At 53.3% G+C, this 17,025-nt stretch overlaps 1 protein-coding gene across 1 annotated transcript; it reads left to right on the forward strand.

Annotated features, from left to right (window-relative positions):
* Window positions 1–408: 408 nt before the first annotated feature.
* On the forward strand, window positions 409–10,278 carry LOC144736784 (partitioning defective 6 homolog beta-like). The gene is made up of 3 exons (XM_078619404.1): window positions 409–797; window positions 2,348–2,651; window positions 6,289–10,278. Exons 1-3 carry the CDS (start codon window positions 738–740, stop codon window positions 7,233–7,235), a joined length of 1,311 nt encoding a protein of 436 aa, XP_078475530.1. The 5' UTR covers window positions 409–737; the 3' UTR covers window positions 7,236–10,278.
* Window positions 10,279–17,025: the final 6,747 nt, after the last annotated feature.

Here is a 17,025-nt window from a genome sequence, read left to right on the forward strand (position 1 = left end):
GAGTAGCACCTACGAAGGCCGGCATGGCACACGGAGGGGGTGGGGGTGGGCAGTGGCGAAGTTCACAACACCGCACCGGCTACTCATTTGCGGCCGAGTCGACCTAGAGGGAGGCCCAGCACCGGTTCAGATAACCGCCACCACTCGTGTGTTGGTGGCCGTGAGCGGGAATCGAACCCAGGCCCGCCAGGATGAGCAGCGCAGCGTGGCGCTAACCGCTGCACCACCGCTCCCCACCAAGGCGACACCGCCAATGTTATATTCAATCGGGTGGGGGGGGGTTTGCAATGAGAATGCCCGAGAACCGGAAGAGCCATATAAGGAGTTTGTCACTCCCCGCGTGACGTCCGCGCCCGAGTCTATATATAGACCCTGGGTCCGCTCTGTGTTCAGACGGCTCAGAGCGTGATCATCATCATCGGCATCGCCGCAGCGCGCTCGGATGGGTTCAATTAACGTCGACCAATCCTGCGACTGTTAATTCGTCGCGAAGAGGGCCAATTGGATCATCGGCCCCGCTTATAGCAGCAATTAACGTTCGATTGACGCGAGCGCGCGCGTGTGTGTGTATTTAACAAATATAAAAACGCGCGCGCGTGTCGTTCGATAGGGGTTTTAAACGACGTTAGCGGTGTCCACAACACCAATAGTGAGGCTACCGAGGAGATTTCGTCATCGGCGGCGGTATTTTAAATCGATCGATCGGTCGTCGGTTCGTCATTGGGACCTCGGGAGAGATGACGCGACATCAGAAGCCGTCGCTTGTCGCTCCCGGCATCGTTGAAATTAAGAGCCAGGTAAGGATTTTGTGGGGTGGGGTTTGGTGGGGGGGGAGGCGATTTCTCTCAAATGTGTACGTATCGCGTGCGGGTACGACCAAATTTTAAGCGACGCCAATTTTCTATTCGTAAATCGGATCAGCGTAACGCGCGTTGCTCCTCCGCATAGCCGCATACACAGGACAGAGACCCCCCCACACCCTCCCACACCCGTGTAGCCTGTCACAGACTGATGTGCTGTTAGCGAGCACCTATTAAGGCCAGGGTGGGTGGCCAGCACCACGCCCGGCCGCCTTTGTCTCCTGAGTGGCGATGGGGTTTTTTTTTTTAACACCGCACCAGGTTACTCATTTGGGGCTGAGTCGACCTAGGGGAAACCCCGGGGACCGGTTCAGATAAAACGTCACCGGCGTATTGGTGGCCGTGAACGGGAGTCGAACTCGGGGCCGCTGGGTTCGTAGCATTATTACATTGACACCTTCATACGCTCTGTGTTTACAAAGAGAATTTCATTGCATCGGTATTTGACCATACTTCACCACTCCAGTCAATGCAAGATCGCACCTCCGATTAGCACGGTTCGCTACGTACGGTGCGAAAGAAGTTCAACATACAAGATGCGTGCATAAATACGAGCACGTACAGTACGTGCGTATACATATACACACAAAGACAAAGTGCCCATGCCGCGCGTGTAGCCTGCGCAGGCTGTTGGGGCAAGTGCATGGTGATAACTTATTCAGATCGGTACGACGCACAAAGGTGTCATTACCGATTCCATCTTTCCATTTTTTTTTCGGGACAAAATCTTTTCCTGCCCGGCCACGGCTAACAACAGTGGCGAGTGATAATCCGAACCCGTTCCCGGGCCGCCAGCCCTTCAACAACCCGTACTGACCGGCGTGGTGAAGTATGGTCAAACAGGCACCGTGACCAGCACGGCACGGGGAGAGAGAGACCTTCATCCAGCTGTGGTTTAGATGGGCTTGGCTCCCCGTCGTAGGAATGTGGAATTTCCACTGAAATACTTCTTTGAAGCAAGAATTACCTTTGGTTGTTGTTGTTTTTAAACTATGCATTGGGTTGTGTGGCCCATGCAGCCACGAGAGATCGCTACATTAGCCGCAACGTAGATTTGAATCTAAACGCCGAATCGTTTGACATCCAATGTAAAACAGGTCAAGGCACAGCCCTGAAATTGCTCACTCGCGCCACTGCTGATGGAAGGGGCCTTCACTTAAGGGATCTCTAGAAAGGGTCTTTAGTCTACTCTTCCACGTCTATCCATCTGAACATACATATGTCCATACATCAGTTCATCCGTCCATCTGACCATCCACTTGTTTATCTATCCGACCATCCATCTGACCACCCATCCACTTGTCCACCCATCCACTCCTGCATTCATCTCCTTGTCCATCCATCCGACCATCCATCTGACCACCCATCCACGTGCCCACCCATCCACTTGTCCACCTATCCACTCCTGCATACATCCACTTGTCCACCCATCCAATTTGTCTCGCCCTTTCCGCCTGACCCGTCCATCTGTGCGCCCCGTCCACCAGTTTGGTGCGGAGTTCCGGCGCGTGTCGATCGCCCGGTGTCCACCCCCGCGTTTGGAGGAGTTCCGGGCCCTGCTGCTGAGGCTGCACGGCCTGGCAGGGATGGTGGGAGGAGCGAGCGCAGGAGGCAGCAGGAAGACAGCAGCAGCAGGAGGAGGAGGAAGACGAGGACGAGGAGGTGGAGGGGAACTGGTCGTGTGCTACACGGTGTCCGACGGGAGTCTGCTGCCCATCACGAACAGCCACAACTTCGCCAAGGCCATAGCGGGGGCGGCACCGCTCCTGCGAATCACCGTCACCATCGCAGGTGAGCGGCTGCGGCGGGTCGACCATGCCGCAGGTGCAGGGGCCGTTGTTAACTACCTCGCCGGCTGCTATGCAGGAGGTCGTGGATGGGTTTGCTTCCGACTCTGACGACACCTGCTGTATATTTGGAGTTTGGGTGTCTCTCTCCACGTGGTCACGTGGATTTTTCTCCGCGTCCTCCAGTTTTCCCTCCACATTTAGAATCAACATCACGCGTTTGGAGTATTTGGCTGCGATACATGATGCGTGCTGCCCAGCACCACGAGGGCGCTGCAGTGGCTAGGATATGTTAACTACCTCGCCCGGTATACAGGAGGTCATAGGTTCGATCCCAAACCCTCGCGCCTGCTGCATATTTGGAGTTTGCGTGTCTCTCTCCACGTGGTCGCGTGGATTTTTCTCCGGGTCTTCCCGTTTTTCCCTCCACATTTAGAATCAACAACGTGCGTTTAGAGTGTTTGGCTGCTGTACATTTCCACGCAATAAGCCACTTCGTTGAGCTATCATTTGTGATGAGCCAGGTCGCATCTGAAAAATTGCTATTTTAATTCCGTGGGTCTTACCTGGTAAAATATAAATAGTTATCGTTAGTTGGACTGATGGGAATATTTATTTGTCAGCGTCACATGGAACACGTGTACACGCACACGCACAGAACGCGTGTACACACGTGCACCCGAGATCTCAATCTCAATTTGAAACCGGCTCTGTTAACACGGACAGCGTGAATTGTTTAGCACGTCGGGTGTGGGACGCGTTTAACCACGATCGGGCGCACGCAGCGTGGAACGAGGCAACTTATATTCGAAAGGTGGAACGATTTGGTGAACGCGGAACGACGGCGCGTTGGCGGAGGGGAGTGTGGGAAACCTGTGAGCGAGACGCGATCAGTCGAAAAATCTCTCTGTGGACGTTCAAGATGTAAACGTTCCCCCGCCGATGGAATCGGAGGACCTCAAGCCTTAGGCCCCGCCCCCCTTTTTTTTGTGGGAGATTACCGTCATCCTCGTTGCGGTGGTAATGCGCCACCGCAATCGCGGGGTTTTAATATTTCGTTTTGTCTTTATTTCGGGGCCCTCGCCGCTGCTATTTTTAAACCTTCGGCACCAAAAACAGACTCTGGTTTCTATTTCTGGAAATTACGCAGGCCGGCAAAATTTGTGGGGTCAATCCACTGCTGGATGAGGCCCCCCCCCTCCCCCACACCACGCGGATAAGTTTGGATCGGTGCGGGGTCTGCGCCGGTCGGGGAGCATGGAAGCACGGTACAGCGGTGGACTTTTGACGTTGGCCTCGCCGCCCTCTGCCGCCCCGTGGCCGCCTACGGCAACCTGGCGCGCAATTGGCTTGCGAATTAGCCGGGCGCCAGTGGTGGCGGTGGCTACGCTGCTGCTGCTGCACGTGGCTGCCTGTAGTCTCAAGCCACTGTTGGGAGGCATTTTAGAAATTTTAGCAAATTTGGCAAATATGGGCCCGAGATGCCGTCACACGATGGCCTGCACTTGTGAATGACGTCGGTGGGGGTGGGGGGGGTGGCGGAATCTTCAACGTCCGACGCGAGTGAAGCAGACGGCGCCGTCGGAGTATCACTTCCAATTGTCCACGCGCTATCGCCGCAGTAATAACCAGGGCGGCCGCCGGGTGTCGAACCGCGAACTTCTGCAGCAAGTGGGGAACGCGCCGCCGCTGGGCCGCGTCAAATGTCGGGAGGTCGGCTTCGGAGTAAATAGCGGAGCGACTGCCATCATCATCATCAACATCGTCGTCGTAGCTTTTATCATAATCGTAATGATTATCATCATCGTCCTCGCAGTAATTTTCATCAACATCACCGGCATCGGTGGTGCTGGTTGGCGGGGGGGGTAGGGAATTGTTCCACCCCTCTTCAACAGAACGGGATGCTTGCCAAACCGAACATAATGACAACACGAAAGCATCGCTGCACGGTGGCGTCATGGAGAATTTTTATAACCTGGCGGGTGTAGGGCCTCCTCCCCCATACTCGTCTCCCCACATAAAACGAAATACCACACGAGAACATTTATTTTACTCAATCCATCGGCCGCACGGCCTTCTGGGAGTGTCATCGTCATCATCATCAGCAGCAGCAGTGGTAGCATCGGCTCAACGCAAGCGATAAACCCCCGGGGGGCCGTCTTTGGACACTCGGTGCCTCATCAGCCGCCTTTTCGGGCGGGATCATTTTGCCACCGCAGATCCCGTCGGCCTGCTCCTTCGTAGTGTGAGTGGCGTGTCGGGCGCAGGGGGCAAATCGACCGTCACAGCGTTTGAGACGAGGCTCGGCTCCCGGGCTGCGCACCCCCCCACCCCACCCCCCAAACCGTCCACCAGGCAATTTGTATTCCGCTCGCACGCGGGGCCTGCAAGCGGCGGCGGAAATTGAGATTTATCTCTTTGACAGCGCCACGCGAAGGGGTCCGTGGATGCCGTCGAGTAGCGTGGCCGGAGCGAAATCGCCGGGCGGGCCCCCCCCCACTTCGGCAGCCCCCCCCCACCTCACCCCAAACCCACGCCCAGCCCCACACGATTCCAAAATCCAGGGTTCACGGTTCGATCCGCGAGTAGATTACGCGTACATTAGTATTTCTTCGCGGTGAATGTCGCCTGCGAGGGTGACGCGAGGCCGTGACGCCAACCCACGCGCACAATAAAATTAAGAATGACAAAGATCCCCCGTGTAGCCTTAGCAGACTGTTGGGGCAAGTGCTGTTAGCGGGTAGCACCTAATGAAGGCCGGCACTGTGGCACACGAGGGGGTGGGTTGCCAGCACCACGCCCCGGGCGCCTTTGTCTTCCCAATGGTGTTGTTTATATATCACACCAGGTACTTATTTGAGGCTGAATCGACCTAGGGGAGGACTGGTTCAGATAATTATCGCTGGTGTTGGCCGTGAGCGGCAAATGAACTCGGGTGGGCCGGTTCATAGCACAGCGCGTACACACCCACACAACAACAACAACCGCCATTCGCCACTAAGTGGCGGTGACGTCACCACGACGCTTGTGCCAGGCCATGTGCACCTTGAGGCCACGTGAAGTGTCGAACGCCCGCTGGCAGGAGGTCACGGGGCAGACCCAGCAGGTGCCACGGGTCGACTGACCGAGATGACCGAGATGACTGGCTGATGCACCACCTGTGCCCCCTACTGTGCCAACTTGCTGTGCTTTAGCCACCCGCATGCCTGTGTGTGTGTGTGTGTCGCAGTCGCTATCAGGACAATCTCTCCGCTGGGGTAGGTGTACCGTGAAGTGACTGTTAGACGACACCGCTGCAGGCACACGGCGCCACGCACAGCAGCCGGGGACGCGAGGGGCAGTGGGTGAGAAGGCGTCTAACGTCACAAAGTTTAGAATGTGATGCCCCCTCCCCCACTCACTTCCCCAGCAAACTATTTTTGGGTTACTCACTCACAGTTCTACGCGTACGTTTGTATGTAGGAACGTTGAACCCATTATGCACCGTGCGTAGCCAACCGTGCTAATCGGGTTACTCGCTCACCACAGCCACCACATCGCAACGAACTCCTCCGTGTGCCATTCACAGCACCGCCACGCAACACCGCGGCATGAGTCACCGCCGCCGCTAACTCCTCCGCCTCCCGTTCCCCCCCCGGCAGACGATGCGCAGCTCGCCACCGCGGCCGTCTCCTCCTCCGCCATCGCCAAGCGAGGGGTGTTCTCCGGCCTGCGCGGACGCGACAGCGCCCCCCACGCCCCCCGGCTTCCCGTGGGGCCCCCCCGGGACTTCCACCCGCTGTCGTCCCTCATCGACGTGGACGTGCTGCCGGCGAGCCTGCGTCGCGTGCGGCTCTACCGCAACGGCTCGGCTCGCCCGCTCGGCTTCTACGTGGCCGACCGGAGCGCCGACGGCAGGGCCCGGCTAGGGGGCCGTGGCGGCGCCGGCGTCTTCATCTCGCGGCTGCTGCCCGGCGGCCTGGCCGCCTCGTCGGGCCTCCTCTCCGTCGGGGACCGCGTGCTGGAGGTGAACGGCGCGCCCGTCGCCGGCAAGGGCCTGGACGAGGTGACGGCGATGATGGTGGCCAACGGGCACCACCTCGTCATCACGGTGAGGCCCGCGGAGCTGGAACGGCGGGACGGCGGGGATGACGGAGGAGTCGGGGGAGGAGGGAACGACAATGAGTTCTGGACGCGCGATTCGGGAAGCTCGGAGAGCTCTGTGCAGTCGCTGGTGTCCGACGGCAGCGAAGGGATGAGGTTATCGCGACGGGGGTCGCAGCGCCATCATCATCACCAGCAGCAGCAGCAGAAGAAGAGGAACCACGTAAAGGAAGAAGTCTCTTTGACCTCGCAGAGCGGTGGCGATTCGGACAGCTTGGCGTTAGCGCCGCTCCTGTCCGACACGGAACTGTGGGACAGCGAGGCGGAGGAGGAGGATTTGGTGATCGACCAGATCGGCGTCGATCGCCATGCGGACTTCCCCGCCGCTGGCAAGCCGGACCGACCGCTGGCCACGTACGACGGTGGTGCGCGGAACTCGCCGTGGGCCCACCGACGGTCGGGCACCGTGACGGAGGAGGGTGGAGTCATCACGCTCTACCTCTGAGGTCCGCGTCGCGCCTCCCTCGCGATGCGGCGAGAAGTCCGGCGGACGTCTGCGGGTCGCGACGGATCGCCACTCAGTTCCCCGAACCGTCGGGAACTGAACCATGCGGGCGATGGGTCGGAGCCGACGCTTGACGGGCGACCTGGGAGATCCCGATCCATGGATGGCGGAGGACGAGGTCACTCGAGACGGGCATTGGCGTGGCACCCAATGCCCCACGGGAAGAGAAGAACTAAGCGCAGGTGATGGTGCCGATGACCACAATGACGATGATGATCATGACGATGGGACTGTTGAAGTGGTTCCTAGAGGTCGGGTGTTACCTGTGCAATGGCCAGAGAAACTGGCAGAAGGATGGAAGTGATGGCGTGGTGGCCTCAGTAGCATTGGCCGTCATGACCCATTGACCTTGTTTCTGGGAGAGGTGGCATTGGTGGAACACGCGTAGATGCTGCGGTGCTCATGTTCATCGACCACAATCGGATAACGGCGATGATGCTCGTTGCAGACTATGGCTACGACGACAATAAGGATGACGGCGATAATGAAGGTGATGCTACTGATGACGACGACGATGACGACGAAGACGATATCGGAGCGCGTCGGGCCCACAGTCGGGGTTTCGAACTCGCAACGTCCGCACTCGACGGCCGAGCGGTTCGACTGCGGTTGCCACCCAGCCACGTACAGAGTACGCGCAGCTCACTTGTCGTAACAGGGGGCTACCGGCGATCCCTACCCTCGCCCCACAGAGCGGTGGCACCGCGGTTAGCGCACCAAGCCGTAAACATGGTGACCCGAGTTGCAGCCTCGGCCTACAACGTAGGTGTGGTGAGTGATATAGGGGAATATCTTTTCGTACTATTTTTATTTAACCAGGTCGGGTCCACTGAGCTATGTAGATATTTTTTTTAGAAGCGACCTGGCCACAAATGACAGCTCAACGAAGTGGCTCATCACGTGGAAATGTATAGCAGCCAAACACTCAAAACGCACATTGTTGATACTAAATGTGGAGGGGAAAACCGGAGGACTCTGAGAAAAATCCACGCGGCAACGGGGAGAGAGAGAGACACCGCAAACTCCAAATATACAGCAGGCAGTGTCAGGGTCAGAATTGAACCCACGACCTCCTGTATACCAGGCGAGGTAGTTAACATCTCCTAGCCACCGCGGCACCCAACTCCTCCCGCCGCGATATGTCGGAACCACTCCTCCCACCGCCACCCCCGCTTCTAACCGGCGTGGTGAAGTACGGTCAAACAACCCCCCACGACCCAGCACGGGGTGGGGGAGGGAGGTGGGAGGCCTTCATCCAGCAAACGGATTGACAAAAAGGGCTGTATATGAATAATATTATTACTATAGCGGCAATTGTTTTTGTGCGTAGAAGAGTAGTTTCGCGACGGCTAAAGTCGTGACGGTCGCGTGTACAGCTGTTGTATCAAGTGCTCTTCACCGATGTCTTATATGCAAAAGGCGCCGCTGTCCCCCGTCCGGAGTCCGTTCAACGTCGCGATGCAAGCGGGGAACGGTGGCGCCGATTTATCTCGCGCACCACCACCACCAACCACCACCCGCCCGCCTCCCCTGCAATGCCGTTGGTGATGTGGGGGGGGTATCACGATGCGTCGTACACTATATCATATGATGTATCGTACGATACGTTGTACGATGTATCGTATGGTGCATCGTACAATGTACCACGGTGTATCTTATGGTACATTGTATGATGTACCATCTGATACATTGTATGATGTTTGGTATATCATACAATGTATCGTGCGATACGTAGTCGGGTATCGTGTGATACATCACCTGGGCTCAATGTATTTTACAATATTGTACTATACGAAGACTCATACGAAACTGTATGATGCATTGTAGGAGAAATCGCCCAGAATCATACGAGACTTCGTCGATGCTGGTGACTGACCCAATACCCTCAACAATATATCGTGCGATACGGAGTCGGGTATCGTGCGATACAATACATCAGGCAATGTACCGTACGATACATCATCACAACTCAAACTGTGAATATATGTGTCTCTGTGTGAGTCGATGGGGTCTCTATGCGAGTGTGTACATCTCTACGCTAACCTCCGAATCTCTATGCGAGTGTGTGGATCTCGATGCGAGTCTGTGGATCTCTGTGCCAGTCTATTGGTCCGTGTGCGAGTCACCGTTCACCAGGCCTAGATCACCGACTTTCCGCACTCCAGGATCCGCTTCGATCACCCGGGGGACGGCAAAACCCGGTTTTAAACCCAGGAAAAGATTCCGGCAGGATGGCGTTTGGTGGATTGGCGTCTCCGACACGGCCATTTGTGAGCCTCCCAAACTATTCGGGCAACTGTTGAGCTCCCTCCGTTCCTTGCAATTCCATTAGCGGCAATTACGAGTGTAACGCAATAGGGCTGCTGCAGGGAAATTCGAACCGGGTCTCGCGATGCCTAAAACCGTCCAGTAATTTATTATTTGTGTCCGGTGAATTATTTATGCAAATGGCTGTTGGTGTGTGGGGGGGGGAGGGGGTTTTGTTCCTCCATGCGATTATTTCTAGAGGTGGTGTTTATAGAAGAAGAAAAAAAAATATGGCTTGGTATTGTGTGTCTGTCATTGCCTAGAGACCCCATCGGAGACCCGTCTCAGTCATTGCCTAGATAGTCCAGTCTGTCATTGCATAGAGAGACCAATCTGTCATTGCCTAGATAGACCAGTCTGTCTGTCATTGCCTAGAGAGTCCAGTCTGTCTGTCTGTCATTGCTTCGAGACCCCATCGGAGACCAGTCAGTCTGTCCACCTGTTGTTTAGTATTATCTCTCATGTAACTTTTAATGCATTTTTACACCACAAATTGTACTGTGAATTTTCTACATCGAATGCACCGAGCAGCAACGTGATACCGGGCGGTGATGATTGTTGAAAACGAAACTCGCGTGCGTGCGTGCGCGTGCGTGCGTGCGCGTGCGTGCGTGCGCGTGTGTGTATGTGTGTGTGTGTTTTATATGTGTAAAAACTATTAAAATCTCTGAACAAAGTGGCATCGCAGAGTTGTGATGTAACACGAAGCACGCGGCAAATCGCGATCTGTAAGCCGACCGGGGATGCTTCTTGAATTTCCAGATGTAAGAATATGTTTTATACCTTTTCTGGCAATAAAACCAGTTGTGTTAAGATGTTAAAACACCAAACAGAAACCCTTTTGCACGGATTAATGTTTTGCATTAACCACACATAGTCTTGTGGTGAACATGCAAACAAAAAAAACATGCTCTGGTAGTATATGATGATGCGTTGTCTTTGAAACTGATTTGTCCACACCAGAGACAGCTTTCTTTAGAGCCTCGTCTCACTAACAGTGTTAGACCCAGAGGACAACACCATAAGTCGAACAGCACAAGGACAATGCCACTGTCATGACATTGAGAGCTCGGGGTGTTTTAACATCTTAACACAACTGGTTCTATTTGCATAAAGGGTCAAACCTATTCTGATATTTTGATATACTGGCAAGGGATGTCCCATGACATAATATTTCCAAAGAACCTTCTGGAATTACTACCGTCAGAAGATCACGGTCCACTCGGCAGCATCGTGGGACACCGCAGTTAGAACCAACAGGTGGGTCCGCGCAGTACACATGCAGTACACACGCAGTAGATACACAGCCCGCATGCAGTACACACACACACACACAGTGCGCACACAGTACACACAGTCGCACACAGTACACACAATACACACACACACAGTGCACACAGTGTTGTGTTTATGCATTTATCTCTGTGTGAGTAGTGGTTAGCGCTACGCTGCGCTACAAACCCGGCCACCCGAGTTCAATTCCCACTCACGGCCAGCAACCCCAGAGACTATTATCTGAACCGGTCCTGGGCCTCCCCTGGGTCGACTCAGCCTCAAATGAGTACCTGGTGCGGTGTGTCGTAAACATCGCCACTGGGGAGACAAAGGCTGCCGGGCGTGTTGCTGGCCACCCACCCCCTCGCGTGCCCTGCCGACCTTTATAGGTGTGTCGCTAACAGCACTTGCCCCAACATTCTGTTAAGGCTACACGGGGGATCTTTTTATCTCTGTATAAGTTGCTGCTTCAGCACACCGGCGTGTTGGAGAGTGAACCCACAACATTCGCAATTCGACGTTTCGCTGGTGATTACAACCAGCTTCATCAGGTGATTGTAAAGAAGTCTTCCTGTCGCGGTCTTCAGTAGATGAGTAATGGTGATATCATCACTGTGAGCCACAATTTGTCACGTTTTGTTGCCCAATTGGCTGTGTCGGGTGGTGGAGGGTTTAACGACACATTTTTATTTATGCGATCTAACCCAAAAAAAAAACATTGTGGATCATCGCAAAACCTCTTGGCTTTGACATTGAACCCCTCCTCCCTCCACATCGAAGACACGGGTGGTGGAACCCAATGGCAGAGCCAGGATTTTCAGGTAGGGGGGGCAACCCCTCCAGCAATGAGAAATGATAGAGGAGTTGTTAGTAAGTAAGGACTCGTCCCCTTGCTTTTTATTCGACGCGTGTGCGGCGATGGTGCAGCCATCGATCGAGGGTCGAATTCGAACCGCGTTGTGTGATCGGCATCGCTCTCACTGAAGGTGAATGCCTTCAGGGAAGTCGTGTACTGTATACGCAATTGCGCACAATTCTGAGTCACTTATAACTGCTTTGCCGTTACTTATTGCCAATTATGGACTCAGACTATTGTCTTATCATCTCATAGAGTCCCTGGCACGTAATTATATGCTACACGGTGGCAGTGGGGGTCGCAAAATGCCGATTTATTACTAATAAACCCCAATGATCCGATCGTTCGTTCGGATCATTTGGGTGGCACGTGCCACTCCCCCCCCCCCCCCACTGGCTCTGCCAGTGGTGGAACCCCATGAACCAGCGTCGTCAGAACATCATCAATGTGACATTGCGTTCGTCTCCTTCATAAGTAGACAAAGACGCAGCCACGTCTTGGCCGCATAATACACCCATAGAGACAAATAGAGATAGACGCAGAGATACATAGCGACTCATGGAGCTGCACAGAGACCCATAGAGATACATTTCAGAAAATCCAGAGTACCGGAGTGCGATTTTGGCCATGCAATCCCAAACTATGGACCACACAGCAGGCCACTGTGGTCTGTTTAACACGTAGCAGGTGACCTTTATCATCAATAATAGAGTTTTTTGGGGGGGTTAGATCGCGTTAAACCCGACACCACCCGACACAGCCAACTACTGAGGGTTGTCACGTAAACAGAACGTGGCCAATTCGTCACTAGTACAGCACTAGTGTGTAGTGTAGTGTATAGTAGTATAGTGCAGTGTATAGTGTCGTGTATAGTAGTGTATAGTAGTGTATAGTGTAGTGTATAGTAGTGTATAGTGTAGTCTATAGTGTAGTGTGTAGTGTAATGTATAGTGTAGTGTATAGTGTAGTGTATAGTAGTGTATAGTGTAGTCTATAGTGTAGTGTATAGTGTGGTGTATAGTGTAGTATACTAGTACATCACACCGGTGGTGTGTTGGAGAGCCAAGCCACAACATTTACAATCTGAGTACGACGTTTTACGGCAGTAATTACAACTAGCTTCATCAGGCGACAGCCAGATTTGCAGAGAAGTCCACCTGTTTCGTTCCTTATATAGAGGCGTAGATGTGGTGACCACGCTTCTGCGCTCTTGCGCAAAGTTGGGGGGCGGGGGTGGGGATTAATGAGTCAACGTACATTATGCATGCGCGTTATGCGAGCCCACTGTGTGCATGCGCTCATTCAACGGAGGAGGATGGGGGGCAGCAAAACTCCACAAACTCTCTCCGCTGAAGCCCTCTCGTCTCTCGTCGTGGACAAGCGGACCTCGGCATTGGCATCTGCCATCCATCGTACGCAAGCGTAGAGAGCGGGGCTCTGGAGACCCTTCTGCCGGCAGCGGAATGACTAGGACATTTGCGGAGCTGCGCTTGTACCTGCCAAGTACGCAGCACGTGACCGGACAGCGAGAATCGAGGTGGGAGCGCAGAGACGTCGAGCTCCTGATGCTCGGATAAACCGGCATGTGCAGAAGAACGTAAACACATTTCAACATATTTCTTGTAAGAGTCAGCGGACGAGATTTTTTCAATATTTAGCGAGGCTGTGAATGAATGGCGCCGCGGTGACGGGATGTAAACAACCTCGCCTGGTATGCAGGAGGTTGTGGGTTCGATCCCGACCCTGACGCCTGCTGTATATTCGAGTGCGGGTGACACATTCAAGAGCCCCCCTCTTACACCACCTGCTCGTTGACGCCTCTTTTAGGTAAAGCGTGTCGGTTGAGGAATTTTCAAACAGATCTTGGGGATAACATTGACACGTTGAGATTACAAACACGTACTCTTTGTATTCTTAGGTTTTGTCGGTAAAGTCACGTAGGTAAAATTTTTTTATTTAAATCAATAAAAGTAAAATTAAAATAAAATAAAAATCACGACGTTTCGGAGACAACACAAGCTTCCGTCTTCAGGTGGAACCGTCACAGCACGATAGCTGTATCAAGTGAGAGAAATTCCAAGAAAACAGTCCTTGTATATATACTGGTTGAGGGTGGGAGGAGCCAAGGTAGGCCCTGAATATTATTTTTGTGGTAAAAAACGTGGGTAAAAAAATTAAATAAATGAAATCACGACGTTTCGGGCGCAACACAAGCGTCCTTCTTCAGGTAGGGACAACGTAGCGAAAGCACAACCGCTTAGGTGTGTCTTATTTAATGTATTTTATTTTACCGAAAAAATCAAAAAGTATAAATCCTTGCAGTCACGAAAACTTCAAATCTAGAATTACAGACACAATCTCTGATGGAGGATCTCAACAATGACAGACAAACCGGGTTCTACTGGTGGGGTCTCTAGGCCAGTGGTTCTTAACCCCCTTGGTTTCTCAAGCGTTAAAATGTACAATGTCGATACATGCACAGGGTGTGATGAAACAAAGCAAGTTGTTGCTTAACGTGCCCAGTGCTTAATTTGTGTTTCGATGATTTACCTTCTAAAACAACCTGGCCACGTCTCACCCCCCCCTCCCCCCCAGCAAGGGCATCTCGCACCCCCAGCGGATGCGTGCACCCCCAGGTTAAGAACCACTGGCTGGTAACAACGACGGACAGACGTGTGCACACACAGTGGAACACGTGCGCACACACACACGTAGAACACGTGCGCACACGCACACTGAGATCCCAATCTGAATTTGAACGGGCTTTGTTTCTTAACGAAGACATCGTCAAAATTGCGCCAGGCGGGACACGCGTAACAATCATTGGACACGTGCAGCGCAGGAACGAGTTACTTCGTATTTGAATGGGTAGGACTGCATTTGGTGAACGCAGAACGACAGATTGTGGTGGTCGTGGTCCTACCGCGAGAATCGAAGTGTGGGAAACCCCTGGCTTTAGAACGCTCATTCAAATGCCACGCACACAGACGAGCATTCTAAACAATGCCACATATTTTTGAACGTCTTTGGCGCCGCACGAAGCCAAGCGTGGCAATTGTCAGAGGTGCGTGGGAAGGACATCAACAACACAAATGGGAAGAACGGCAGACAGACCGATATCTCCTCTGCGCCTACATGCCACAAGCACGTGGTGTCAACCCACCGCCGGAGGAGGGCCTCTCTGCATCGTGTGGGTCGTGGGGGTTGTTTGACCATACTTCACCACTCTGGTCAGTGCGGGTTTGTGAAGGCGATGCATCGATTATGAGACGATCGAATTGTTTTGCTGCACCGCCCTCTGCTGCCCACGACAGCCTATAGCACCTGTTTAACACGATGTAGGATTTCGCGACCAATATCATCCATAATATCGTTTTTTTTGACGTATAAATGTGTCGTTAAACCCGCCACCACCCGACACACCCAATTAGTAACGTTTGTCACGCAACCCACGTAACCAAAGCGTGTCAAGTGGTTACTAGTTCAGCACACGGTAAGACCCAAAACATTTACAATTCGAGCTCGACGTTTCGCCAGTAATCAACAACCAGCATCATGAGGCGGACAGCCAGAGTTGATGGAGAAATCCTCCTGCTTCGGTCTCGAATAGACGGGGGACAAATGTGATGTCGTCACTTGTGAGCCAATCAGTAGCGAAGGCCAGAGCGGTGGGGAACCTCCTGGTTACACCAGCCCACGGGATTATTGTGTCCGTCGTGCAGGGAGGGGCTGGGTGAGGAGGAAGGGGCTGGGTGGGGAGGGGAGGGTGGGGAGGGGCTGGGTGGGGAGGGTGGGGCTGGGTGGGGGGTGGGAGGGGTGGGGCTGGGTGGGGAGGGGCTGGTCACCCCGTGGTGCCCTTATAAAACTCAACGTTTAACCTACTCACGACGGCTTGTGCCCGCCCTCACAGTCGGGCATATTTGCGGAATACACCACGCCGCTGTTGACCCTGGCCATTGACCGAGCAACCCAACGTTCCTACCAGCTCCCTCCGCAGGAATGTGTTGCACGGTAGTCGCCCATCATAGCACTAGCAAACCCGTAAATACATACGGTCTTCCCATTTTTGTGTACAGGGAAATAGATTTTTCAGGTCCATACGGTGGCAAACAGCCGTTTCAATACGGGCAAAAAAATGTGTCTATTTGTGTTTCTCCCTTGTGATGGGACTTTGTAGGATGAACGTTGAGATTTCTAAGGGCACGGGGTGACCAATGAGGCCTGAATTGATCTGTAAATAAGGTAGGGCACTGATAAGGGGTTGACAGGTGGTATGATAAGCGCTATTGTTACGGGTTATTAACCAGAGCTGGCCCGCCAGATACAAACCGAATGGGCGCCATCGCTGGGCCATGTGTCATCACGATTACGCATCACCAATGACGAGGCCCTAAACCCCCACAGCTCGAATTTTCATTCTTTAAAAAAAAAATTCGGATTGTTAAAGTGACGACGTCATCACCCTGTAACTCTATCATCGTCATGTCATCGTCTGCCACGATGTATCTACTGCTGGATGAAGGCCTTGCAAAACCGTTGCCCTAATTTCACGATTCCGCTGTGAAAACCCTTCCACCTGGATCCCACACGCGAACCGACGTCATCCGCTCACACCTGCGGTTAGCACGTTTGGATGCGTACGGCGCGAAAGAAGTTCAACATCCGTACAAATATACACCGCACCTGCGATTGGCTCGGTTGATTACGTACGGTGCGCAAGAAGTTGAACACGCACACATAATCTCCACTTTTGCTGCCACTCCGTTATTAGCCTCGACCGCTGGCCGTCATCCCTTCTGCTGACGCTTCCTACCCGAGTCAATTTGATGTCTCTAACTTGACGTTATGTCCATAACAGAGGGTTTTAGGTTATATATTGCGTGAATATATCAATGCGTCGTTAAACCCGCCACCACCCGACATAGCCAATTAGCACGGTTTGCCGCATAAACAAAACATGCCAATTCGTTACTAGTACAGTACACCGGTGTATTGGAGAGTAAACCCACGACATTTACAATGCGAGTACGACGTTTCGCCAGTAATTGCGACTGGCATCAACTAGTCCTCCAATCCACGTGTTCATCTCTCTCCGTTTTCTCAGCTGAAATTTTATCAAAGAGAAAAAAATCGACCATGATTCCATTGAGTGCCCGTCTGTGCCGCCCAGGGCTTCCTTCAATCGAGTCTGTCCGGGTCAGCGACCGTGCCCGACTCACCACATCCAGTATACCTATCGCTACGGCTGTCACTACCGGTCACTTGCCACCTGTTCTAAACTAAACTTTTTTA

This window comes from Lampetra planeri, chromosome 63 (assembly GCF_965212315.1).
Source record: "Lampetra planeri chromosome 63, kcLamPlan1.2.h2, whole genome shotgun sequence".
In the NCBI taxonomy this organism is placed as follows: domain Eukaryota; kingdom Metazoa; phylum Chordata; class Hyperoartia; order Petromyzontiformes; family Petromyzontidae; genus Lampetra; species Lampetra planeri.